We start from the raw sequence: 27,097 nt of genomic DNA, 5'->3' as shown, positions 1-27,097 counted from the left end.
CATGCCTTTTTTAACTAAGATCTTTAAGCTGTATAAAGGCTCTAGAAAAATATTCTTTATTTCTCCATATACCCCTAATAGGATAAACTAGTCATGTCTTATGCTCTCATGCTTACCCAATCAACATATTTCTGGAATTTGATATGAAATTGATGGAAGATTGCAGTATCTCATTGTTTTATGTTCTTGATTTTCCTCATTCTCAGGCTGTACCAGCTATCCAAAGCTGGGAAGCTGTGTGTTCCAGCCATGAATGTCAATGACTCAGTCACCAAACAGAAATTTGACAACCTCTACTGTTGCCGTGAATCAATTCTTGATGGGTAATTTTTTATCATCTTTGACGTGAACTTGAGTTGTTGAATTGAAGTTCTAAGTTTTTTGGTTCTGGTTATTTCTGGAAAGTATTCATGTAGTACCTCTGGGTCTATCACCACATCGTACTCAAGATTTTGTAACCCAGAGCTACCACTGCTATCACTATTACAAGCAAATCTATTTGACTTAAAAAAAATCAGACAACCCCCTATCTACTGGTGACAGTTTTTACTTGGTGACCCTAACAGGCCTGAGACTAACTAAAGTAATTATAAACATGTAAGTATCTTTGATGGTTTGGGAAAGTGTTCCAACTATCATATACTTCTCTGGCCACCAGGAAAGTTGTGGTGAACAAAGAATCAATTCCCAGGGCATTTCTAGTTTTCCAAATCTGTAAGGACTGCAAGTCTTGGCAGACTCCACTTAGATATATACCAAATACTCTGTTTCAACACTTGTGTCCCGACATTCCTTCATTCTTGCTAGGAAGACTCAGTAATTCCCCATCTGAAACCATTTCGTTGGCTTCCATCATGTGTAGCACAATGGGAACGTGAAGAAAGGGCCTGTGGGCCACGTTAGTAACCATTCTGGACCCCAGGCAGCTTGCGACACCATAGGCATTGGAGTCAGAAGGACCTGGTTTGACTATTGGCTCTATCATTTATTAACTGTCAGGCTTGGATCAGTTATTTAACCCCTTTGTGCCTATTTCCTCATCTGTAAAATGGTGACAGTAAGACCTACCTGATAGAGTTATTGTGAGGATTAAATGAGATAAGGTATGAATCCTGATAGTCAGTGTTAGTTCCCATGCCCTTTTTTAAGAACCCTGTACAGTAAGCCCTAAGATTGAGTTAGATCTTAGGGGAAGCTTTTTGCTTTGAATTCTTTTTTGGGGGGGGGCCAGGGGCGATGGAATGTCCAATGTCAATTCAAACTATTGTTAATTATTACTCCTTTGAGTCAATAGTGTTATCAGATAGATTGGACATTTGAGTGAATTCTCAAAGCATCAGTCTGTTTATAGACTGTTCCTAGTTCTATCCACATATAAGTGTTATTGTGATGAAAATAACCTTGTGCCCAATAAAATCAATAATTATCTGGGTATATGCTCATTAAAATATTTGCTCATCCACAACTAAATATCTTATAGATTTTTCAAGTCTCAAATCTATGAGCCTAAAATCTGCCTATACTAAGTGCAGTAAAAGATACATAAAGGTAACTATACTAGTTCATGAAAAATGGACAAAGTCCCTCCTAAACAGTATCTACCCTGCTGGTAAGAAAGATTCTTTAACGTCAGAAATGTATGAATGTGAGAGTAAGATGCAAGCAGTGGAACAGAAATTACAGTTAATGAAGAAACAGGAAAACAACTATGTACCAGAAACCTGCTGAGTAGTAAGAGCTCATTGGCACCTTCAGACGGTGAGAAACTTTCCAACTGGGTCACGGGCAGTTGTTCCACTCAGACGAGTTGAGAGCAGGAGAACTTAAAGAAGAGGCAAAGTAGGCTCCAGGGAAGGCTGCAATGGAAGGGAGGCCATTCAGGCCAGTAGTGAGTTCATATGAGGAAAGGATTAGTGATTGAGCTTCTGTAGTTCTCAGCTGGCTATACACTACCCCATGAGCTGTGAGGGAATGGCCCCGCCGACTGCTAGAGGACGCTTCTGTAATTGGTCTGCAATGCCAAAAAGCAGTGCAGTGGAGACTGAGGTTCCATTTGGTAAAAAGAATAAGGTTGTCTCAGGTAGGATTTTCAGATCATAAAATTGATATTTCAGGAACTCTTCTAGAAGGCCCTGGGTCTAGAAGAATTAGAAGTCAGAGACATGACATGACTCTTACACACCACTACACAGCTTACTCGCATCCCTCCCCAAAAAGTCCTTCCTTGACTGAGGTCTTCACTATCCTTTGTCCTCAAACCTTGTGGCAGATCTGCGTCCCTCAGATCACAGGGAGATCATTACCTAACTGGAATCCATCAAATCTGTCAGCCTATCACTTGCAGAGTAGCAGCGTTGATGAAGTTTCCTTTCCACCACACAGTCATTTGTAGTCAGGAGAGAGTACAAAGAGTAGTTTGGAAGAGAGGCAGAAAGGCTTGAGGGTGGTCAAAGCAGAAATAGGATCTGTTGATTTTCCTTGCTGTGTTACCCATCCCAGGACCATTGTCCTAAGCCGTGACTTTAGAGTATGGTGATAGCCCTGCCAGACTTACTCTCTTCACTCAACAGGAATTGCCTCTGCACTTGATTGACATTTATTGAATTTCATTTGGGTTTATGGAGTTACTTTAGTTCTTTTTGAGTGGAGTTGTCAAATCATTAAAAAGACAGGATTCCTACTTTGCCTTTGGGGCATTTATAGACTCTTCAACAGGAAAGTTTAACAGATAAGTAAGTAGAAAGACCCACAAATATTTGTAGGAACTGTCTATCTCAGAATAGGCTGGTTTTAGTTGAAAACTTTCTTCTGCCTAGCCAGGGATTCTTAGACAAGGGAAACAGAACCTAAAGAGAAACCAGGAACTTCTCCTACAAGTTCTTCAAGGAGACCCTGAAAACAGCAAGGACCTTTATTCTAGTGTCATAGAGAATCAGAGCTAAAGAAGTAGAACAAGTCTGAGAAGTCATCTGCCCCAGAAAACTCACTGTCTCCTAGTCAATGTTGGCTTGTTTCAAAGCTCTTCTCCGTCTTGGTGCTCATCACCCTCCCTGATGCATTAACGTGGGACCCGTTGGCCGTTCGAATACTATTAATACTAAATGTAGTGCTCATTTATCACTGTTGTGTTTGATGTGTCTATCTAATTCAATAAGCTAGACTGTTTTCATTAAGCCAGAGTTTGTCACCGCCTCAAAAAAATTACATGAGACTTATTGTCTTCTTTATATCTTTTATTTCCAAATAGTATATATCCCAAGTGTTATATAATAAATATATATTGCTTTTAGGTTTAAAAGTTACTTTGTAGCCTATAGCTTCTTTTCTCTGTACCACTCCCAAGACAAGGGGTAAAAAAGAAAAAAACTCACAAATAGATAGAATTGATTGGATAACATGGAGAGAGAAAATAGATATTTTATTAAACCTTCCTTTCTAGTTATTAAATATATTATCTAGGATAGAAACCAAGCTTTCTTTCAAAGCGGGGGGGGGGGGGGGGGGGGGGGGGGGAGGAGAGGGACCCAGACATAAAAACAAAGGGACCCAATCTAATCTCAAGGGAGAAACGAGATTTTTCTGATTTAATGTTTTTTTTCTACTAGACTTAAAAGGACAACAGACATGATGTTTGGTGGAAAGCAGGTGGTGGTCTGTGGCTATGGAGAGGTAAGGTTTAACCTTTCAATTATTAGGTGTTTAAAATGTATTTTGTTGAAATAAAGTAGAATTTTTCATTTGTATGGACATCAGAGTACACTCATTTACTACTTTAGATGGGAAAAAGTAACTTTAGAGGCCCTCTGGTTAAAGTACAACCTTCCTTTTTTCTTTCGCCTTTTTTGCCATTTGTTCTTAAGTTGATTTTCTGACTGTTCCAGTGCAGTTTGTGATGTTCTTTTAGCTTGTGTTTTGATTATAAATCGTGAGTGTGGGTGTTCTTATGTACATGCATGTACTAAGCAGGGGCTAGGAGTTTGTTTATGAACTGCATTCATTTATTCATTTTTCTTATTTTTCCCTAAAATGAATCTATTCAGTGAAATTCCTTTTGAGGGCACAAAGCGGGGTATTCTTTACCAGAAGCTTTGAAAAACTGTTTTTTCATTGACTTTCCTTATTGAGTATATGCTCTCCCCTCTTCAGGTGGGGAAGGGGTGCTGTGCTGCCTTGAAAGCCATGGGCTCCATTGTCTATGTAACCGAGATTGACCCCATCTGTGCTCTTCAAGCCTGGTAAGCATGCAAAAGGAGACTTGCGTTTTCTTCTACACAGCCATCTAACATGTGACCTTGTAGCCGCCTCCATGGCCTGCTTAATTCCACACTTTAACTTAGAGGGGCCCAGATCCTAAGAGAGGCTGCTATGAACTATAAGCGCCTTTCTTTTGAAAATCAAGGAGCTCTGCTCAGAGAGAGCAGAGACTATCAGACAGGCTAAAATTTAGAATTCCTATGGAAGCAGCCCCTTACCTTCTCCATTTATAATCCTTCTCCCTTGGCAAACAATGATCCAAAAAGAAATCGGCTGGCACCAGATCGTTCCTGATGTGATGCACCAAATAGAGTGCTTTTGTAATATCCCTCCCCAAAATGTATAACCTAAATCTAATCAGGAAGACACATCAGACAAAGCCAAATTTAAGGTAACATCTGCTGACTCTTGAGTGAAGGGTAAATCGGAGTTGTTTGTAGTATTCTTGTGATTCTTAAGTTGGAAATGATTCCAAAATTAAGAGTTAAAAAAAAGAATAGTTCTTTTTCCATCTGTAAAATGTGGGTAATCTTACCCACCTCAAAGAGTTGTGAAAGCTCTATATGATTATACATTATATAACAAATACATAATTGTATAAAGCACAGAGCTGCTGTCACATAACAAATGCTCACTAAGCGGTAGCTATTATTCAAATTGTCTCCTGCCATCCTCAGCAGGGTAGAAAAATCACTGTCTCTGTAAACTACTGCAATGCCCTAGTGTCTGTAGCCTGGATAATACACCCAGCTTTTACCATTAACCCCCCAGAGGAAGGCACCCAGGATCGAATGAGGCATGGCATAAAGATTTTACCATAATCACTTCCCCCTACCCTACCACTCCTCACACATCCTAGCCATAAACCCACAGGTTTCCCCAACAGAGTTGTTGGCTTTCTCTGGGACAGGGCTCCAGCACACGAAGGGAACTCACCATTCTAGTCCTTTAACAGTTCATTAGAGAAACCTGAACATGCTTTAACACTGATTGAGATACTAATTCAAATTATAGACATGAACTGATCACTTACGATATATTAGGTACTGTGCCCTGTGCTGAAGATGAAGAGATGAATGAGACAGGTCCCTGCTTTTAGAAGCACAAATAGCTACTGTGCAGTGTAATAGGTGCTGTGTTAGAGGTAAATAGCACATGCATCTGTAGGAGCACAAAGGAGAAATATCTAGCCAGAGAGCAAGGGGGCAGGGTCGGAAGAGGTGTCAATAGAGCTGAGTCTTAAAACTTGTGTGATTTCTTAGTTTGGAGGTAAATTCCAGGTACAGGGAACATGTGCTTAGTCACCACGGAAGGAGAGAGCGTGGCATATTTAAGAAGCTTGAATTATTTTAATGTAGCTGGCCGATAGGATAAATTTGGGGAGTGGTAATGTCTGAGGTAGGAATCATATGTCAATATAATCATACATCAGTATAAGGATTTGGGTCTTACCCTGAGGTCATGCAATCTCACTGAAGTATTTTAAGCAAGGAAGTGACACGATCCAAATTGCATTAGGGAAATCAGTCTGCAAGGTGAATTAGAGAGATGTAAACCTTGAGACAACGAGATTGATTCAGATGCTAGTGTAGTAATCTAAGCAAGAAATAATAAGACCCGAACATAAGCAAAGCCTTCATATATGGAGAGGAAGGGACAGATTCAAGAGACAGCATCAATTTGGGACAGGCAGTAGGCTAGGACATTCTAGTTTATTTGGCTTATACAGGTGGGTGAATAGTAATGCTGTTGATCAAGATAGAAAATGTAGAAGAAATAGATGGGGTTGGGGGTACAGAGAAGATAATGAGTTTCTTTTGAAACACAGTAAGTTTGAGATCTTTGTGGGACATCCAGGAGGAGCTAGCCAGTGGATAATTTGATCCATGGCTCTGAAGCTTTTTGGAGAGATGTAAGCTAAAGATACAGATGTGCAATTCAACCACCTGATGAGACAGGCAAAGAGTTAACAGGAGCAAGCTTGTGAGCTAGGAGGAGCGAGCTTAAAAATTAACCGCTTGGCTCTGACCCCCCTGCTAGCACTGCATCTGCAGGCTGACAAGCACTCTACATCCATCACAGGTGGGAACAGAACAGTTCCCAATCTCAACAGCAACCCCCTGCAAGCTAACAAACGCCCATCATAGATGGGAACAGGACAGTTCCCAGGAGAAGACAATTATAACGGCAGCCCCCCTGCAAGCTGACAAGCACCCTACATCCTGCACAGAACAATATAAAACCCCAGCTAAATAGAAACCCGCAGCAGCTGTCCCTATTGGACTCTGCCCTGGCAAACTTCTTTTGCCATTTCTCTTACCCCTCTGTCTCAGTAGCCGTCTCCATCAGACTCTACTCTGGCAAACTCCTTTTGTCAGTATTTCTTCCAAACAGAACTCTCTCTCTCTCTCTCTCTCTCTCTCTCTCTCTCTCTCTCTCTGTCTCTCTGTCTCTGTCTCTGTCTCTCTGCCTGACTTTAAAAAAACCTTTACTTGCTCTCTCACTTTGTAGAGTCACGTGAATTCTTTCACGTTCTGCGAATGACCAGGGGTTAATTCTATACCAGGACACCGCCTACTGGGGGTCATGTACAGCCAAGGAAAAGATACGGATAAGTGCTAAAAGAATAGAGAAAAGAGTTCCCTACAGAGTCCCAGCATTTCAAGACTGACTGAGATCAAGAAGGAGCAATCAGAAAAGTAGGAATCAGGAGAAAACAGTATCATGGACTCCAAGGGGCATAGAGTATAGAGTTTTTTCGTTTGTTTTTTAGCTGAGCCATCCTGCCACCTGTTGGCAGCTCAGCTCAGGCCAGGACTCAAACCGCTGTTGCTCAGAACTCACACTCTTGAGTGAGCTCTTAACCAACTGAGCCACTCGGCCGGTCCATAGAATATAGAGTTTTAAGAAGGCAATTAGGGCCGGCCGAGTGGCTCAGTTGGTTAAGAGCTTGCTCAAGAGTTTGAGTCTAAGCAACAGCTGTTCGATGCCCGGCCTGAGCTGAGCTGCTGCTGAGCTGCCAACAGGTGGCAGGATGGCTCAGCTAAAAAAAAAAAAGAAGACAATTAATGTTTAATGTAACAGAGGAAATCAAGTGATATAAGTCTAAGGAAAACAATTTATTTTGGCATTCAGGAGATTATTGATGATTTTTGGGGAAAGCCGTTTGAATGGGGAGTAGGTTCAGTGGTAAAATGGTACCTACTAGAAACTTGATTGGGGCATCTCATAGTTAACCCTGTCTCCCTATTATCAGGAAGAATTAGGTTCCAGTGATGTGAAAGAACCTTTTATTTCTGTCCTGTATGAACTAAGGAAATGGTTTGAATTCCTCACTGCTAAGAATGGTTCAGCTATATCAAGAAGTGACAGTGTAGGTACCAAAGGAACTTGGTGATAGCTTTTGAGGTTCTGTGGCAAAAGGCTCCCCAGCTGTTTGTTTAGGTTAATCAATGCTTTATTTCTACAGCATGGATGGATTTCGACTGGTGAAATTAAATGAGGTCATCCGACAAGTGGATATTGTTATTACCTGTACAGGTATGATTATGGCATACAAAATGGAGTGGCACTTGGGAATGCTTTCATGGAACAAGTGAAAAATGACTTGGGGAAATGTTCTGAACAAAACCAAAGTCTAAAAGCTAAAAGTAGTAGTCCACAAAACCAGTCAATCTTTCACATTCTTCCTACCTCTTTAGACCTCTGACCAAAAGTATACCATTGTCATCCCTAAAAGACAGTTTCTCCCCATCCCTTTGTTCTATATCTCCATCCATCATCAACTACCTAGGAAATGGCTACAGATGAGTTTTATTTGGGAAGCCAGATCTTAACATTTGCACATTTGATTTTTTATCCTACCTCCAAAAGTGATGTATATTTCTCTCTAGTCCCTGTAATTAAAGCAAGGCTAGGGAAGAATTCTTCATAATTAGAGAAAGTGGGGAAAGTTGTTGTGTTAATTCCCAAAGAGGTAGATTTTGTGTTTTAGAGAAGAAAATGCAGAAATGGCTAGTCTTGGACTGATATTTTATCTTGATGGGAGAACCATGAGTGTTGGAACATTGGTTTTCTTTTATAATTATTTGAGAGGAAGGAAATCAGAATATTTAAGAATAGAAATATATTTGCAGCCTCAGGAAGAGCTGGGGGGCAGAGAGGAGGGACCATAAGAAACTGTTCTTTCGTCACATCAATCCCATCAATCTGTTTTTTAAAATAGCTTTATTGAGATGTAATTCAATAGCATAGATTTCACCCACTTAAGTGTACATACAATTCAGTGTTTTATAGCAAATTCATAGTCATACAACCCATCACCACAAGCTAATTTTTTTATTGAGATATAACCCACATATCATAAAAGTCACCCTTTCAAAGTATACTGTTCAGTGATTTTTTTTTTTTAGTAAAGTTGTGCAACATCCCATTTTCTAATTACAGAACACTTTCATCACCCCAAAAAAGAAACCCCATTCTATTAGCAGTCACTCTTCATTCCGCCTTCCACCTTTTCCCAGTTCTCGGCAACCATTAATCTATCTGTCTGTGTAGGTTTGTCTATTCTAGACATTTCATATAAATGGAAGCATAGAGCACATTGTCCTTTGTGACTGCACAACATCACTGTTCATCCATGTCATGGCACGTATCAACATTTCATTCCCTTTTGCTGAGCAATACTCCATTTTAAGGATTTACCACATTTTATTTATCCATTTATCAATTGATGGACACTTGAATTGTTTTCACTTTTAAGCTATTGAGAATAATGCTGTTCTGAACATTATGTATAAGGTTTCCTGTGAACATGTTTTCAGTTCTCTTGGGTATATGCTTATGAGTGAATTGCTGAATCATATGGTGGCTCTGCTTTTAACTTTTTGAGGAGCTGCCAAACTTCTCTAACGTGACTGTACCATTTTACAATCCCACCAACAGTGCATGAGAATTTCAGTTTCTCCACATCCTAGCCAGCACTTGTTGTCTGTCTTTTTGATGAAAGCTATCCTAGTAGGAGTAAAGCGGTGTCTCATTGCGGTTTCGATTTGCATTTCCCTAATGACTAATGACATTGAGCATCTTTTCACATGCCTATTGGCACATCTTGTTTTGCACATCTTCTTTTGAGAAATGTCTGTTCAGACCCTTTGTTCATTTTTAAATTGGGTTGTCACTTTATTATTGAGTTGTCTAAGAGTTAAAAATTTTGTATACAAGCCCTTTTATATGATTTGAAAATAAATATCTGTCTTGTTCTGTGGGTTGTCTTTTCACTTTCTTGGTGGTATCATTTGCAGCACAAAAGTTTATGATTCTGATGTAGTTCAGTTTATTTTTTTCTTTGGTTGCATGTGCTTTAGATTTTTTGTTTTTTAAAGATTTTATTGGGGAATTGGGGGAGGGGAACAGTGTTGGGGAACTGGGGAAGGAGAACAGCCAAGTTGTTGTCCTTCAATCTTAGTTGTAGAGGGCGCAGCTAGCTCAGCTGCAAGTCCAGTCTCCATCCAGCCACCCATCTGCAACTTGCGGCCGCTCAGCTCAAGGTGCCATGTTCAATCTTAGTTGTGGGAGGTGCAGCCCACCATCCCATGCGGGAGTTGAACCGGCAACCTTGTTGTTAAGAGCGCAAGCTCTCACCAGCTGAGCCACTTGGCCCGCCCTAGATGGTATATCCAAGAAACCATTGCCTAACCCAAGGTCACAAAGATTCATTCGCATATTCTGCTAAGAGTGTTATAGTTTTAGCTCGTACATTTAGGTCTGATCCATTTCAAGTTAAATTTTACATATGGTGCGAGGTATGGGTCCAACTTCATTCATTTTCATGTGGCTATCTCCTCTGTTTTTAAGGTAACAAAAATGTGGTAACCAGAGAGCACTTGGACCGTATGAAGAATAGCTGCATCGTTTGTAACATGGGCCATTCCAACACGGAGATTGATGTGGTAAGATCAAGCAACTCATCATTGGGAACTTTTTTTCCTCTTTGCCAAGAAACAAACTGGAAGAGGAAAGAACAGGGTCACCAGCCATCCTAAACATGACTGTCCTGGCAGAGCTGTCCACAGTCCGTTCACTTACTAGCACCATGACCTGTGCTTGTGAATAATATAAAGCTTCTTTGTCTCAACTTACTTATTTCAAATGATTGTTTTCTTCCACCCAAACTTGATGCCTACTTACACGGTAGGCCATTTTATCTTTATGTTTAGGATTGAGAGCTGAGTAAATTCAAAACTACAAAAAGAATACAATAAATGTGAGTTAGTATGGTAGTCAGTATTTGGGGGATGTTTAATTATACCATGAAGGTGAGATAGGTAGTTTGGTCCAAGGAAATAAGTCAAGGGAGAGAAATCTGTGGGCTAGGATGAGAATATTGCTTAAGATTGACTGTGTCTGTCAAATACTATGGCTTCTCTTTTCTCTCCCTCTTTCTTTGGGCTAGGTCTCCCCTTAACTACTTTCCAAACTATAGTAATTGAGTCTTTAGGTGTCACAATCAACTCAGTAGTGCGTGTTCCTCATGTTCCTCAAACCTGGAAACTATCATTTTGGATCTCTAATTCGATTACATTCACCCTAAAACTTTCCAATCCAGCATAACACTTGGTTATACTAAGTTGCCCAAGTAATAGTTAATAGAAGTGTTATTTATTTCTTTTCAGACTTACCAAAATATCTCTCAGTGTGACTTTCACTCTGGTTTTAAATTTTTATGGCACTGTTCTGGCACAACTGTGTTTCTCTCTGGGTAAATGGCTCAAGCAAAGCATGCTTTCATCTCCACTGAGGGCTGCTCTGATTGAGCTTCGGCATTGCCAGGTAAGGATCAGTTGATACATTGAGAGCCTGTTGGACAGTGTCTATTTGAAATGGTTTCTCATCTATTTGAAATGGTTTCTCTTTTTAACTCTGTGCGCTATTCTTCTATTTATAAAAATAGCTGGACAAACAACGTACCCAAGCCTGTTTCTATCCTTGATGCTTTTGAGTGGCATGGCTTCATTATATAAAATATCATGTCTTACCATGATATTTTACTTATAATGAATCATTTAGTTCTTTTTCTGTTAAGTTTTACTTATGTGCCATGCTGTCCCTTTAGTAAATGGTCAAAGATATTAATATTTCTAAAACTGCTCAGCGCATGATTGTACTTTCCTGGATTAATCTGTGTAGACAGCCCCCAAATGGGAAAAGCTTAAGTAGTCACGCTCTGAGCCCTGATGAGAAGACTTCTGATTAAGGGGAAGGGGAAGGCATTTTCCCTTTTAAACCCTCAAGAAGCTCTGAGATAAAAATAATTCCAAATGCAATCATATAATATTTATATTTTTCCTTTATCTCATTCATCCTCTTGACCATCCCATGACTCATTATTCTGATGTTCATTCGGGAAACTAAGAAGTTAAGTACATTGTTCAGTCATGTACATTGATTAAAAGATGAAATTAGTGTCCAGGTTTTTTTACGTCTAGTCCAGTTTTGTTTTGTATTCCTGATGTTGTACTATTACTTCCTCAGGATTTCCAGGTTAACTTCAAATTGTGATGGTAATCTCCCCTCTGAAGGCAACCCAGACATAAGTAAACTCTCAGCATAGAGGCCGGGAGACTCTTGCCTTTCAATCGCAAGCATTTATTGTGTGACTGCTCTATGCCAGGTGCTATTCTAGGTGTTTGGAATCAATGCACAAAGCAGGCAAACATTCTTGCCCTCAAGGAGTTTATGTTTTAAAGGAGAAAAAAGACAATTAACATAATAAGTAAGATTTATAGTATGTTAGAAGGCAAAAGGACTACAGAGAAAAGAAGAAGTAGAGCATGGTAAGTGGAATCAAGAGCCCTGGGTTGTAATTTTAAGCAGAGGGATCAGGTAGAAGCCTCATTAAGAAGGCAGCGTTTGAGCAGACTTGAAAGAACTAGCCATGTGGACTTCTAGGTGAAGAGCTTTTCAAGGAGAGAGAACAGCCAGAGCAAATGCCCTGAGGCAGGAGGATGCCTGGTCTGCTTGAGGATCAACAACAAGGCCAGTATAGTTGGAGTAGGCTGAGGTAAGAGAGGTAACGGGCCAGATCTTACAGGACTTGGTAGGCCATTGTAAGAATTTCTGATTATATTCTGAGAAATAGGGAGACACTGTAGGATTTGTAACAATCTGACTTTTGTTTTAAAAGGATCACTTTTGTTTTAAAAGGATCACCCCTGCTTCCATGTTGAGACTAGCCCTAGTTTTGCAGGCAGTGCCAGGTGGCACTAGTATCTGCCACAGACACTGGCTGAGGGCCATATCTCAGATCTCTGTGCTCTTCTCGTGGCTCAACGAAATGGTCCAGAAAGGGAGATGCTCAGAAGAGCTTTGGGAAAGTTAAGTTAAATTCAACCTTTGATGGTAGTGTCACAGGGCATGTAAAATGAAATTTAAGGAAACAGCAAACTCAACTAATAATTAAAACCAGAATGTTCATTCACTATTCAGCAAATTTGAATACTTGCTCAGCTCTCTGCCAAGTGCTTGGCTGAAGAATAGCAGTGAACAACATACCTCTAGCTGGACCTTATATTGTCCTGTGGGAGACGGACGCTGAATAGACAGTGTTGTCAGTGCCTAGTGTTGAAGAAAAACAGCAAGGTGAGGACAACTGAGAGTGCTATTTTAGTTAGGATGATCAAGGAAGTTCTCTCTCTGAGGAGATAACATTTGAACAGAAACCTGAATGAACTGAAGGAGCAAGCCATTTGAGCATTCTATTCAGAAAAAAATGGTGAGTAAAAGACCCTGAGGTAGAAACGTGCTTAATGTGTTTGAGAAACAGAAAAGATGCCATCTTGGCAGGAACCAAATGGGCAAGGGGATGAGGATAAGAGGCAGCTCAAGGAGACAGTGGATTACTTAGAGCTTTGTAGGCCATGATAAGGACTTCAGATTTTATTCTGGCTACAAGGAAAGCCATTGGAAGGTTTTGAACAAGTGGCTGACAAAATCGGACTTATGTTTCAAAAGATTACTCTAGCTGTTGTATAAAGAAAACACTTCTGGAGCTTGAGTAGTGATAGGGACAAGGGGAGTCTCTTCAGTAGTTCCAGTGATAGAAGGTGGTAGCTTGGATTAGATGGGTAAGCAATAATAAGTGATATATTATGAAGGTAGGACCAATGGGATTTGCCAAATGGATTGGGTGCGGAATGTGAGAAAAAGAGAGGAATGTCACTATAAGTCAACTCAGTGAAACTGCGAAGGAGAATGATTTGGTAAGTTTTTATCCAGATATTTTTAGTAATCAAAAGTTTAAGGGTTTTTTAAAGTAGAATGTATAGTTTTACCTAACCTTGAGATGTTGACTGCTGCATTTTTAGGAAGGAATAACTCATCAAGAGTTGCTCATTTAGAAAGCTGCATTTTTTTCCTGAGAAATATTAATGTTGTGAATACTTGGGGGATCTGCGATAGGGATTGTGTCCTTAGCTTTTTGGCCACATCTTTCATGTATTTCCTCTCCCTTGAAAGCAGACCTGCTTACCTGTATACCTCACATAGAAGGCCTGTATGATTGTACGCTTCACAGTTCAAGTGTTGAAACCATTATGTACACATGCTTTAAAAGTTTTTGTCAGACAGAGAATTACAACCTGAGACCTGCTATTGACAACGCGCTTTGTAACACTAGAACTACAGTTTGTTCTCTTTGAAAAAAACAAAACAAAACTGATGTGCATTGTTCAAAATCATATAATACCAGTTTGTGCAAGCATAGTAACTGGCTAGTTTACAGTGGGACATACACCTAGTTTGGGAAGGTAGTCTGCATAGGGAATGTTTTTCCTGGTAGATTGCTTAGTGATTGTAAATCTACAATAAAGACAATTGGATGTCTTTAGAGAAATTCTTGTAAAACTGTGTTAGCCATAGGAAACCCTTCTCTTGAGGAGCGTGACTGCCAAATAGACCTTAATAGGTTGTTGGAGCTGCTTGGTCGGTGCTGGACATCATTCAACCAAGTTCCTCTTCAAACCCCGTTTTTAAACTAAGCCTCAGGTATTTTGCTTGCATCATAGCCATTCCAGTGCTCTCGTAAACTGCCTCTACTAAGAATTGATCATTTTATGAGGTTCACAAGAAATGTCCTTTCCTTGATTCCAACATATCTTTTTTCCCAAGGAATACCTTCTAATACCATCTAATGAGAGGAGACTCTCGTTAATCATGGAGTAGCTCTTCAGTCCCAGTCACCAAGATTGCTTGTCTTTTGGAAGATTAAGAGTGCGAGACACTAAGAACTTGAAGTATTTTAAAGTACCCTCATCTCAATAAAAAAATACCAGTGTCACCAAGGAGTATCTCTTGGCTCTCTGTGGGTATTGCCTTCCATGGTGATATTTCTACAGGCTAAAGGATTTATTTTGTATATCCTTAACTTCCCCGAGTTGTCTTTGCTTAAATTTCTTTTTAACTCTACTTACAGTGTTTATTTACAAAATTTCTTTTTAAAATTCTAATTTTAAAGTACTGCTTGCTTAGTTTAAAATTTCAAACAAAATAAATATGTTTAAAGTAAGACGTAAAAAATTTACAGAATTGAGTTTATAGTATATTGTTCTACAACTTGATTTTTTTCACTTAACAATAATGAATGATTTTCATATTAACACATATAGATATGCTTCCTTTTTTAAAGAATTGCATAATATTCCACTGCATGGAATTATCCTGATTTGCTTAGCCTTTCCCTTGTCAATTTACATTTTTGCTATTACAGATAGCAATGGAAAAACATCCTTAGGCATTTATATTTCTGAACTTGAGCAAGAGCTTTAGAAGAGAAATTGATAGATCAAAGATTAGATACATATAAAATTTTGCTAGCTCCTGCCAAATTGCCCTCTAGAAAGATTGAACCAATTTGTGAAACTTGACAGCTCAAGAAATGTTATAGTTCCCAGCTACTTAATAAAGAAATGGCCCAGACCATTAATGTAATCCTTAATATACTGAAATATAATTATGTATCTATCTTTCCCACTAGATTGATAATGAAAAGAAGATAAAACCCCTGTCCACAAATAGCTCACAGTCTAGCAGAGGAATCCACAGTTTTATCTATAATAGTGTCTTTTACTACAGTGCCTAGAATATAGTACGTACTAGGTAAATGATTATTGTGTAACTGAAGTGTTTCTCTTTATTGGTCTGAAAACTACTGTTTGGCAGGACTTCTCAATTGTACCAACTTGAGCCAATGGGTAGTCTTAGAATATAGATGCCCTTTCTATTTTAGGCATTACCTATTGGAAGAAGGAAGTTGTTGTCTTAAGTCTAAAACCCTGTGACTGTTATTTGATTGCTGCTGTTAATAAACTTAACGTTTCTTCTCTTGTTCTCGGAATATACATTATACAGAAATGGAAGGAGGGTGAGCCACTGGGAGCTTTACTCTACCATTAAGCATTTCTCTAAAGGCTACCTCACATTTGCACTTAGGTCACAAAGCTTCTATAACTTTAGGGTGAACCGCCATCATTGAGAAGGTGGAACCTGGGACGTGAGGGCAGAACTCGGGCCCCAGCATGCTGTGTTGAGGACATCCGGCCTTCTCTAACTAATCTCACTCAGCTCTGATCCTCCTTTTTTCTGTGTCTCTTCAGCACTTATGTATTCAGTTTGCACTGTATTAATTTGCACTTGTTTGCATGTCGCTTTGTAAGTATTTTAAAGGCTTTTCTCCCCCTCACATATGTATTGTTTTGTGTCCCCAGCTAAAATAAGAGCTTTTTGAAGGCAGAAACCATGTCTTTGGTTTCTTTTGTATTTCCCATAGCACCTTTTACTGTGCTCAGCAGAGAGTGGGCGTACAGTATATGTTGTGGAGTGACATCCCGAGTGATCCCTCCCTGGCTGGGCCTAAGATTAAATTCCCTGAAATGGAACAGTCCTAACCACCCAGGACAGGTATTCTCCATCTGGCATGTCAGTTGCTCCTTTCAACTTGCTATGTGAAATGGCTCCCTTCAGCATCTTTCTGTCTGCCGCGTGGGACTTGGCATGGCTGATGATGTGCTTGCTGTATGTATTCCAGGCAAGTCTGCGGACACCAGAACTGACCTGGGAACGAGTGAGATCCCAAGTGGACCATGTCATATGGCCTGATGGCAAGAGGATAGTGTTGCTGGCAGAGGTAAGACCTGAGGCTGGTAAGAGAGATTCAGCCTTGACAGGAGAGAATGCAATACCCAGGTCCCCTCCTCCTCATGTTCTCTCAGACTTTCAACTTCTCTTAAGCACAAGCTTAACTATTTTACCAGTGGATTTTACATCTGATTGTGCAAGGTCTTTTCATTCGGCAATTAAGAAACTATTTCGGTTCCCCACTTTTCACCAATTATCCTGTCTCTCTGTGTCACTCTACAGGTTGAGTCAGATAATGACTATTACTGAGAAAGAAATTAACAGATAGAACCAATGCCACTTTGAGTGATGCTTACAAAGGGATAATGTCATTTGTGGGATGATTTAATCAGTAAGCACAAAAGATATTCCTGACTGTAACTAAGACTATCTTAGGCAAACTCTGGGAAGGTCATGTCTTTGCTGATAGATTCCCTGTTTTTGAGTGTCCATTCCCCTGAATTGAGCTAGACGTATAGAAGATACCCAGCTGTGTATTGGTTGTGATTGATGTTTTCCTCTCCTGGCTTCTTCTAGCTCAGACTTACTCTTAATTTCCATTGCACTTAGCCTTCTATGTCAATGTTTGGACACATGTCCTTTCCTGAAAGCTTCTCTTCCTTAGTCCTAGATTCCTGACAGCGATAACGATGCCCCCTGTTCTTACCTTGACATTTTCTCTTCTTCAGGGAAAGATACCAAAATAACAAGGAGGATAATAATACTCTTTGTTTTAATTAAAGAAACTGAATTTGAAAATGTAAAATATATACTGTCTTCATCTAGGGGCCCTTAAATTTATGTTGCGTATCCCTCCTGTTCTTTTCACCTTTCCTCACCTTATATCACCTTCTCAAATACTTTACGGCATCTGAAAAGGGATTGAATTATTTCTTCACAAGAAAGGGGTTATACAGGGAGGAGAAGAAAAAGGAGGTGCAGCTTGCTCAATATTCATTCATTTTGATGTCAGCCCACTGTCTGGTGTCTTATTCCTAGTTGCCCTGGCAGGTCCCATCTAGTAATTTTGGTGACAAAAGCAAGCACCACAGTTGTTTTAGGTTTCTATGGTTAAGCAAAAAAAGGTGGTCAATGAAATAAAGTAGGAAAGGATGGCATTGGAGGCAGTTTCTAGCTTCTCTAGTCTCTGAATCACCCACTCAAAATACAAGGCAGCCCCTGAATTCAGGGGAACCGAACTGAGGAAGAAGAACAAAAATGATCACAGCTTCCTAAATCCAAAAGTATCTCCTCTCACACCCTGAAGAGACTGCCCCTGAATTTGACTAGATTATTGTTTAGGACAGCCTTTCAAAGGAATGCCGATAGGTTAGGAGGATATTCTGCTATAGAAAGCAGAAAATTCGAGAGAAACATATACCCTTCCTTGACATAAGCCTCAGTACCATGGGACCATCTCTATTCCTTTTTACATCATCCCAGAGTTCTTTTACCTGTTACCTTCATCAAGTTTTCCAGAATTTTTTAGGGTTTCACTTAAATGTCAGTCACTTAATATCTATGTATTGAACACCTGCTTTTTGTCCAGCAATGTGAGTTGGGAAGTATTTGGAAAGTGGCAGGCTTGGCCTTCCTTCACTCCTCAAAGGCCAGAGGCTTTGTCCTAACCAGCTTGTGTCTTAACCCTTGCTCTGCAGGGCCGCCTGCTGAACCTAAGCTGCTCCACAGTGCCTACATTTGTGCTCTCAATCACCGCTACTACTCAGGTAAGGCCTCCAGAGTGGGAAGCAGTGGGCTGGAGAGGGTCATAAGACCACTGGGGTTTCAGTTGCCGTGAATGGCATGTCGGCACCCACCTCTCTGCTTTTCTAGGCTCTTGCCTTGATAGAGCTGTACAACGCTCCTGAGGGTCGCTATAAGCAGGATGTCTACCTGTTGCCCAAGAAAATGGGTAAGCATGTGCTCTTCCGTCCCTGTCCTTACCAAAGTAGTTCCGAGTCAGAGGCTGAATGAAGTGTGAGGGCATTATATTTCTTATGGGGAGAAACAAAAGGATATGTTGATCTTGTAAAGTAGGAGCTAGGATTTCTAGGTTCCATCCTCAGTTGATTTATCCCGTTTTCCACATGAGTTGCCCTAGTGAAGTCTGGACGCTTGGCTGTGATTCAGTTTACCTGCCTGTGAATTTTAAGGATTTTCTCTCTTAAAGGATCTTGCATGTGGGAATCTCAAAGGAGAAAAAAACTCCCCCCCAGAGAGAGGAATAATCTCCTACTCTGTGATATCTGACTTATTCCGGTTCTAGGCTGCTAGGTAACCCCTCCCAAACTTTTCCCAGACCAAGAAGACGTTCATTCTACACTGTCTAACTCTCACCCCATTGTTTCAGGCCAAAGGGAAAGATTCTGAACAGCTCCTGTTAAGAGTTTAGTTACGTGGGTGTTTTGTATGAGGGAAACATTAACCTGTCTTAAATTTTTAAAGAACCTGCCTCAAGTACCTGAACTGATACAGTGGTTTCATAAACTCCTGAGGCAAAGATCAGGGAATAAATCCGCCACTGGTTTTGTTTTGCTTTAGCACTAGATGCATAGCAACTGTTAGAAGTGTTCCCTTTAATAGACACTGTGGAAGGATATAAATGAGATAGAACATTCCATATTCTGACCAAATGTATAATGAAGGTAGGGAGACCAAACAAATACGTAGGAAATGGCATAAAGTTCTGACTAAGTAATATGTATTCAGGTAAGAGCATGTAAACAGAAACGCATAAGAGAACTAAGGGTACTGAAAGCAAGGCAAACAGTCTATTATCATTGTTAGTCATTCCTTTCTGATTTCCCAGGTGTTGGTTTTTCTGAGTGACTCAAAGTATCATACTCATGGCAGAGCTAAAGTTGGAGCTTTCCATTTTGTTAATCCTCCCGCTATCCCATCTTTTCCTTTAGACCCTAAGGCCTGTTGCTCCTTTCATTTGTCCCTCACCTTTCTGGGCGGGGAGAAGGAAAGTTGAAGGGTGACACAGCTTGTAAGGAAGAAAGGTTATGGCTCTGAAAAGCACGGGGCTTGAAGCTCATGCAACCGTTCCTTAGAACTGAGGGCCAGTGAGCAACAGTTGAGCATGTTTCATTCAGCTCCAAGCATTAGAAGGTTTCTTCCAACTCTTTAAGGCCTAACCTGGAGAGAACGGCCGGACAGCAGGATGAGTGCTTATACCAAGTCTTCTATGGTCTGTTCCAGATGAGTATGTGGCCAGCCTACACCTGCCCACCTTTGATGCCCACCTGACAGAGCTGACAGATGAACAGGCCAAGTATCTGGGACTCAACAAGAATGGGCCGTTCAAGCCTAATTACTACAGGTGCCGTGGGGTCCCCCCGAAAACAGGGAAGCTTGGGTCATGAAGATCGTTCTGCCCTGGAATTGGTCTTTGCATCCATCACCATGTTTACATGAGCTCAGAAAAATAAACCCAGTTCCCCTCACCGCCACCCCCAAAGGACTCCGAGGCCCTCTGCCGACATTAAATAGTGTTCCCTTCCCTGAGTTTGCCATTCTCCATTTCATCTTGATATGATTTTTACCTCTTTATGGAGAAATACTGGCCTTTTTCACTGATGTGAAGAGGCACCATGATTATCCACCCTCACCATACACTCCAGAGAGTCCCTGCCTCCCTGATGCTCCTTTAGCCAGGCTGTCATGTCCCAGCATCCCCACAAGCTGATAACATCACCGTCTCATCTTTCTTTTTCCCTCCAGGTATTAAGTTCCTGTAACTCAAGCCAGAAGAAGTTTTAAGGAATAGTACTCCAAGTCTTTACCCCGCTCCTGTACGGGAAAGAACCTAGCAAGCTGCTTCTCCAATCAGCTACCTGCCGTGCTCACCATATATGTTAGGTTATTTATTTATTAAAATCTAGAATCCTGTGCCTGTTGCCTTGGCCCAAAGTGTGGTTACTGCCCGGAGGGCTGTCAGAGCCGCAGAGGACAGGCTGAGGAAGGAAAGAAAGGGGTAACCATTCCCAGTGCATTTTTGCATTATTCTCCATTGGCTCTGAATCCTCAGCAGTGGCCATTTTTCTCTTGTCCAGGCTCAGGAGTCAGTCCAGGGATTCCGCACTCCTTGTTCCCTGGGGTTTTGGGGAAGAAATTTTCAGCAGCTGCCTTTCTCAGCTTTGGCCCATCCCCAGGTAAGGCCTTGTAGAAGCCACTGAATTAATATGGCCTAGGTTCCCAGCCTTGACCATCACTGTCACTGCCTTCTTTGTAAAATGGCTAGAAGGAAGGAGTATTATGGCTTTGCCAAGCTACACCAAGAACTCAGCCGTGCCTGTGCATACTGGGAGCCTCCTTCTTTACCCAGGACTTCTTTCTTCTCCTTGAATATTTATGTCCATTTTAACACTTTTGGGTTCCAAGAGGAATGTGCCTCCGTTATTTCCTCAGCAGCTCTGATGTTTGTCAGACATTTGTTCTGCCGTCTTTCTAACCCAACTTACCTCTGTTTAGGAAGTGGGGGCCAGCCCCAAAGCGGCCCATAGTTTTACATCCTTGTCACTTACCTGGATAGTTTCCCAGGAAGCTCCCTGCAAATTGGCACTATCTCAGAAAAGCAGGGCTTGTTGTGAAACACTGCTTCCTGAAAATTCCTCTTATTGCCTAAAACTACTTCTGAAACTGAGCAGGGAAAGGCACACTTTCCAAGGGATTTGGGGCTGTAGGGCTTCGGAAATGGGACAGGTCTTTCAGGCACACAGCTTGACACCCTAAAGAAGCAGAATGTATTTATTTGTTTTCTGGGAAGGGCTTTGCAGCTTAACTTGCTAAGCTACACAGAAATGACACTGTAAACTGTGTCCAGATGATCAAAGCTAGTTTGAACCTCATCAGACATTCATCTCTTAGGCCATTGCCATTGATGAAACTAAGATCTAATTTCTCTGCAATTTGATCTATGGTCTTTCTTCTCTGTTGGGATATCTTTTTATGTTCTGGCCTCTTCCATCTTAGCATTCTGTATTTCAGAGGTCATTTCTTGAGTAACTCCAACATCACAAAAAAATTAGTAATGTGAGCAGCCTGAAATTTTATGTTCCACCTAAAGAGTTTGATTCATTTTGGAGACTGACCTGTTGGTCTTATGCGTTCCGTTGGAACCAGATTCGTTCTTAGAATTAAAGTCTAGAGTGGCCCTATGAATTTTGAATGAAATGAATCCCTTTTCCCTCTGCCAACCCTAATTACACTGTCAGGTTTTTTTGTTTCCCCATTTTTTCCCTATCCTGGTCTGATTCAAAGTCTCAAGACCAAGGTGACTCAAGGAAACACCAGACCACCCAGGATCACTGTAACCTTCTCCCCCTAATTCTCCTCCCCAACCTCCACCTTCTCCAACTTACCCTGATCTTCACATGTCTCTTCAGAGCTAGTCTGAAAGTGACTTTCCTTTTGGGGGTAAGGAGGTGGACCTTAGGTAAGTGGCTGTTTGCCTCGTTAAATAATATATAGGCTCAGCCCATAAGGTCTGGTTCCTCAGAGGCCATATGTCTTACCAAGTACTAGAGAAAGGCCACATACATGGCGATATTCTTTCATGAAGATCATAAATGCTGAAAATTCCACCAGACCATTTAATTTTTCAATTTGCCTACTCAGTTCTGATTTCTGTATTAATTAATAGGATCCCTCTTACAAAAGATTCAGATCTTTGTACCTCCTCTTATATCCACAGTAGATTCCATTAGGCAGATAATCTGGACTCTAGCCTATTATGTTCTTAGGCCAGAAATCATAACCTGCTGTTTCTCTGCAAAGCCTGTCTCTCCTTGGAGCTTACTATGTGCTGATCCTGACATGTTCTGCCTTGCTGTAGTGAAGAGAACAATTCCACATGAAAAAGGAGGCACACTAGGCTTCTAGATTAGATTGCCGTTGTTGCCGCCCATGGTGAGATGTTTGCCTGTGAGTGTCGATGACTTCTGCTTTCTTTCTGGGAACCCTGTGTCATCAACCATTAAGAATAAGGAGGCCCAGGCCTCCTGAATATTTGGGTTTTACTTTAGTGTTGGAATTTGATCATTATTCCCTCCACCCTTGGAATCAGAACAAATACATCTTTTCTCAAGCTCTCACCTTAGATGCATCCTAGATATCTGGAAGAATGGGAAAGAAGTCTAATTCTCTCTTTGTGTGTGGCCCTGGCTTACCATTTCCCTGTGATGAATTTGTGCTAGTCTTCAAGGTCGTTTTTTGCCTTCTTAATGGAACTATTGTTTTCTTTTTCTCATTATTTAAAAAAAATAAAAGTTACCTGGTCTACCTTCCTTCTGTCCGCCTACCTCCTCATCCTGCCCTCCCATATGAGCAAGGCTCCCCATGGCCACATAGTCCTGCAAAGCTTTTTTGCTGCTTGTTTTTTCTTTGAACAGATATGAAATTGCTGCTCCTGTGGGTTTTTTCAAAATTAACTTTGTCATGGTTTTAAAAAAGAAATCAAAATGCATTGTTGCATTAAGCGTTTTTAATAAAGGAAAATTATGGAAAGAAAATAGGTAACACCAGCAATTATATGTGGACAAGTTCTAAACTATATATACATACATATATACATATATATACTATATAAAATAATCATCTAGTTCTCATTGTCATCTTACTGAAAGGAAATAAAACCTCTTAAGGATCACCATTTCTGAGAGGCTCCTGGAAATCTTTATGTCTAAGTGATTGTATTAGATCAGCAATAATGAATATGTAATCTCAAAAGATAAATAAAATATTCTTAAAACAGATCCCTGTCTTGAGAGTATTCCTTGCTTCTGTGAATTAGGAATTCAGAGATGAGAAAGGTTTCAGAGCAACAGGCTGGAGAGCCTGCTGTAGGGCAAGATGTGAAAATTTGCAGCAGTGACCAATAGACATGTTTGACCTCAGCCTTGTAAGAGTCCCTTATTCCATGGTGGGCCATTCCATGAATCAATATCCCCCAGACTCCCTGTTATGTGTATAAAGAACCTGCTTTCTCATTACTAGCACCCCGGGGAGTTGAGAAGTGTGGGCTTAAGGCAGAGACACTAAAGCCTGGTTCTAGGTTCCCCAAGCCCTCTCTTAGAGAGGTGTTCGTTGCCCTTAGCTGAAGAGTACAGAAGAAGCTAGCATCCCATGGTTTGGGACCGAAGGACCCTGGCACCCAGGACCTGACAACATCCAACCAAAGGGAATCTAGCAGAGATTTGTCTCTAAGTCAGGTTTTGCCCAACTAAATCGGTAATCAGAGGATGAATCCAACTGCCCGTTCTTTCTCAAGTACCAGTAGAGTAGCCATTTTCAAGTAGCTTTCTGATAGCCATCTGCTTTAGTTGACAACCATAACTAGTTCTACATCCTGTATGCAAGATGTTTCTCATTGCCCTCACACATGCCCTTAATGGGGAGAGGAGGTCATTCTATCCTTTTCTCTGGCTGCCCGATATCCTCAAAAACTAGGTATTTTAAGACTTCCTGCATCTTATTTTTAAGCTTTCTCAGTGCCAGGTGTTATCTATTTAATCACATACCTGACCATGGATTAGAGTGGAGTGATTATATGGGGAAAGGGGTATGTTTGGTTCTATTTATACCTCCACCCCTCTGCCAGCAGCCTCAGGAAACCTGAGTTTTGGGATAAGGGAAAGTGGTAGTGTAGGTTTAAAAATAACTCAGCATTGGAGCCATCTCTGCAAGATGGAAAAACTTGTAAACCAGCCCCTAATTAGCTTCCAGGTGTATTTATGGATACCTCTGTGGTCAATGGTACTGATAGCTGTCACTTCTTTGTTGACAAATAAGCTAAAAGAAATTGAGTGTGTGCCAATTGGATGGCCTGTAGTTTCAAAGTTTTCAGTTAACCTGTGCTTTCTTGGTACTTCTTCTAAGAGTTGTTTCCAGAAATCTTCCTCCTTTACGTCAAGCTGTGAATGTCTGGGCCTATAATGACCAGATAGATGTCTGATCTTCACTGTCTCCCATTCCATTGGGTGTGGAAAAGATAATGGATTGAGGTCTCTCCTCATGTTGATTCTTTGCGATTTCCATAGCACCAATTTTTCACATCCCTTCTCTGAAAGTAGAGCCAGATGGAGCTCTAGGCTCAGCAAACAGCTTTACAAAGAGGCCAGAGGGGACCTGAGAGCTGTCCTTAATCCTACTCCCAACTGAAGATCACTGCGCCCTTTGCCCTCTGGGTAGGCTGGAAAAGGAGCAAACCTCAAAAATGGCCACTCCTGTCTGCCACCACTGTTGGGGACCCTGCTGATAGACTAGGCTCACAAAAGGGACCATGAAGTTCTGGGCCTGTCAATCCTAGAACTCTGGCTGCTTAGGAGGAGAGTTATTGGGTAGGGGGTAGGTAGAATAATTATTTTATTAAGAAACCCCAATGGGCTGTGCCAGGGGAGGTTCACCACACTGAAGCAGTGATGAGCTAGGTGTAGGTGGTGAATTTTAAAGCAGAGTATGAATCTTTAATAAGAGTTTAACAAATGATGCCCTGAAAAACATTCCAAAATCAAATAGTTTAGGCCTTGAGCCAGGGACTTTCTTGGAAATTCTTATCAATTCAGTTCTGTTAAACCAGTGGGTCTCATCCCCTGTGGACATTATGCAATATCTGGAGACATTTTTGATTGTCACAGTAGGGGAAGGGCATCTAGTGAGGAGAGGCCAGGGATTATGTTAAACATCCCACAATGTAAGGGACAGCCCCCCACAACAGATAATTTTTCAATCAATAGTACAGGAACCCTGTGTTCAACACACATAAATGAGGTATACGAAAATGAACAAAACTTGGCCCTACTTTCAAGGAGCTTATATACAGGTTGTGTGTAAGAGAGGTAGGAAAGGGAAAATGGTGGGAGGGTACAGTAAAGAGATGTGGGGGACCAGAGAGAGAAAGAAACTCAGAAAGCTCCAAGGAGTGCTTGCTCTCAGCTCTGCCTTGATCTGTCACTTACTGTCTAGCAGAGGAAAAGTGTGAGGGAGAGATACGGTTAAGAAAGGGACAGAGTTATTCCTAAGACATAACAAGGGGGAGTAATTCCTTTTGGCCCCCTTACTTTGGGACTATAGTGGGAAATATAAGGATTTTGGATCCAGGCAGACTTGATTTGACACCAACACGGCGTGAGTGGGTTGAGGAGGGTAAAAGGAAGGCTTCTTGGAGGAGGAGGTGATGACTACATAGAATCTTAAGGAAGAATAGAAGTTAGCCAAGATTAGAACACAAAGTTTCCTCCAGAACGAGAGAACAGCACCTATGGAAGACACTGAGACAAGACGGAATATGACACCTTGAGAACTGCAAGGAGTAAGTCCCGGTTTCCTCATCAGTAACGTGCAATTCGTGCAACCTATCAGAGAGAGGTGTGCTATACCTAGAAAGTGCCTGGTGTGATGCCTGGAACAAAGTGGCAGTTCAATCCCCCCAATTCTACCCATTGGGTCCTACGATTCCCCTCAGGCTACTTGTTTAGGGCTACTATTACCAACCTAGACTGCCTAAACATTTACTACTTTTTAGATAAATTCCAGAGTGGGCAGGCCACACTGCCTCATTGGCCCCAAGTAACACTGAGCCCTGAGATAGGATCTTAGAATGAAGGAAAGCACTGGGGAGCAGGTGGGGACCGGGCGTTCTCTCCATTCAACATTTATTCCCTAGCTCACACCAGGAGGAAGGTGCCTCCACTTCAGCAGAGAAAGGCAGATGACCAGGAGCACTCCTGAAAGGCACCAGCAATTTCAGTGAAATAAAAACGCCGCACCCTTCCTCTCAACCCTTAGTCTCCCAGCCGAGCTTTCACTCCTAGAGAGATGAGTTCTCTACAGAAATCTCAGCTTTCAGAGAGGGCGAGTCCCTCCTTTCCTGCGGTGTTCCTGGCCACCTGGCGGTGCCATTTCTCCCCTGCGACGGAAGCGGGATTTGGGACACTTGCAGGACCCGGGGATCCGAGGGCAGAGGTCTGTGATAATGGGGAAACGAAGACTGCATTGGAGCAGGAGAGGGAGACAGAGCTCCCCGCAAAAGGTCTAGTCTCTCTTTGGGAGGGGTTGAATGCTGAGGGACACCGATTGAGAAGCGGAGGCCCAGAATTCGGAAGGTGGAGCTGGGAGCCAACTCGGGAGTCCACTGCTACCAGCAACGCCGCAGGGCTAAAAAAAAAAAAAAAAAAAATAAGGAAAAAAAATCCCTTGAATGAGCCCCCACCTTTCCAAGTCCCGCTCCGAGCGGTCGAACAGCCAATCGTGAAGAGGGGCGGGGCTGCGGGAGGCGGCCGCAGCCAATAACCGTGCAGGGGGCGGAGCCTAGCTCGCGGCGCGAGGCGGCAGGGTCGCCCGGGGCAGAGAGCACTGAGCAGCTGAGAGGAGCCGCTGACCGGAGTCGCATGGAGGACCCTGCGGCATCGGGGGCCGGGAGCCAGCCCGCCAATGGCAACGGCAACGGCAACGGCGGCGGCAAAGGGAAGCAGGCGGCGCCTAAGGGCCGGGAAACGTTCAGAAGCCAGCGGCGGGAGTCGGAGGTGAGGAGCCCCGAGAGCTTCAGTTGGGGCCGGGAGGCGCCCGCAAGCGCCCGCAAGCGCCCGCAGGCGGGACGCGGTGGCTGAGGTGATTTGGCCGCGTCCCCCACCCGCCCGGACCCCCCGGCGCGCCCTGGCTCGCCCCTGGG

General features: G+C 41.9%; 2 protein-coding genes across 14 annotated transcripts in view; both read left to right on the top strand.

Annotated features, from left to right (window-relative positions):
• The window catches only part of AHCYL2 (adenosylhomocysteinase like 2), a 158,755-nt gene extending 135,575 nt beyond the window's left edge, over positions 1 to 23,180 (top strand). For all 8 annotated transcript variants that reach the window (XM_019646131.1, XM_019646130.1, XM_019646135.1 and 5 more), the window contains 10 exons: positions 207 to 323; positions 3,606 to 3,669; positions 4,147 to 4,235; positions 7,724 to 7,794; positions 10,111 to 10,205; positions 16,337 to 16,435; positions 18,084 to 18,152; positions 18,259 to 18,337; positions 19,630 to 19,750; positions 20,152 to 23,180. In XM_019646131.1, the coding sequence (XP_019501676.1) occupies positions 207 to 323; positions 3,606 to 3,669; positions 4,147 to 4,235; positions 7,724 to 7,794; positions 10,111 to 10,205; positions 16,337 to 16,435; positions 18,084 to 18,152; positions 18,259 to 18,337; positions 19,630 to 19,750; positions 20,152 to 20,158 (811 nt within the window). In that variant the 3' untranslated portion in view covers positions 20,159 to 23,180. The remainder of the gene's footprint in view (positions 1 to 206; positions 324 to 3,605; positions 3,670 to 4,146; positions 4,236 to 7,723; positions 7,795 to 10,110; positions 10,206 to 16,336; positions 16,436 to 18,083; positions 18,153 to 18,258; positions 18,338 to 19,629; positions 19,751 to 20,151) is intronic.
• Positions 23,181 to 26,738: 3,558 nt separating this feature from the next.
• The window catches only part of STRIP2 (striatin interacting protein 2), a 36,194-nt gene continuing 35,835 nt past the window's right edge, over positions 26,739 to 27,097 (top strand). For 3 of the 6 annotated variants that reach the window (XM_019646144.1, XM_019646146.1, XM_019646143.1), the window contains exon 1: positions 26,741 to 26,951. In XM_019646144.1, the coding sequence (XP_019501689.1) occupies positions 26,860 to 26,951 (92 nt within the window). In that variant the 5' untranslated portion in view covers positions 26,741 to 26,859. Of the gene's footprint in view, positions 26,952 to 27,097 lie in introns of all 6 variants that reach the window. The other 3 variants (XM_019646142.1, XM_019646141.1, XM_019646147.1) reach the window with 2 other exon arrangements.

The sequence above is a fragment of the Hipposideros armiger genome, unplaced genomic scaffold (assembly GCF_001890085.2).
Source record: "Hipposideros armiger isolate ML-2016 unplaced genomic scaffold, ASM189008v1 scaffold_97, whole genome shotgun sequence".
Taxonomy (NCBI): Eukaryota; Metazoa; Chordata; class Mammalia; order Chiroptera; family Hipposideridae; genus Hipposideros; species Hipposideros armiger.
Note: the sequence above shows the minus strand (reverse complement) of the source record. Positions and strands in the feature narration are given on the sequence as shown.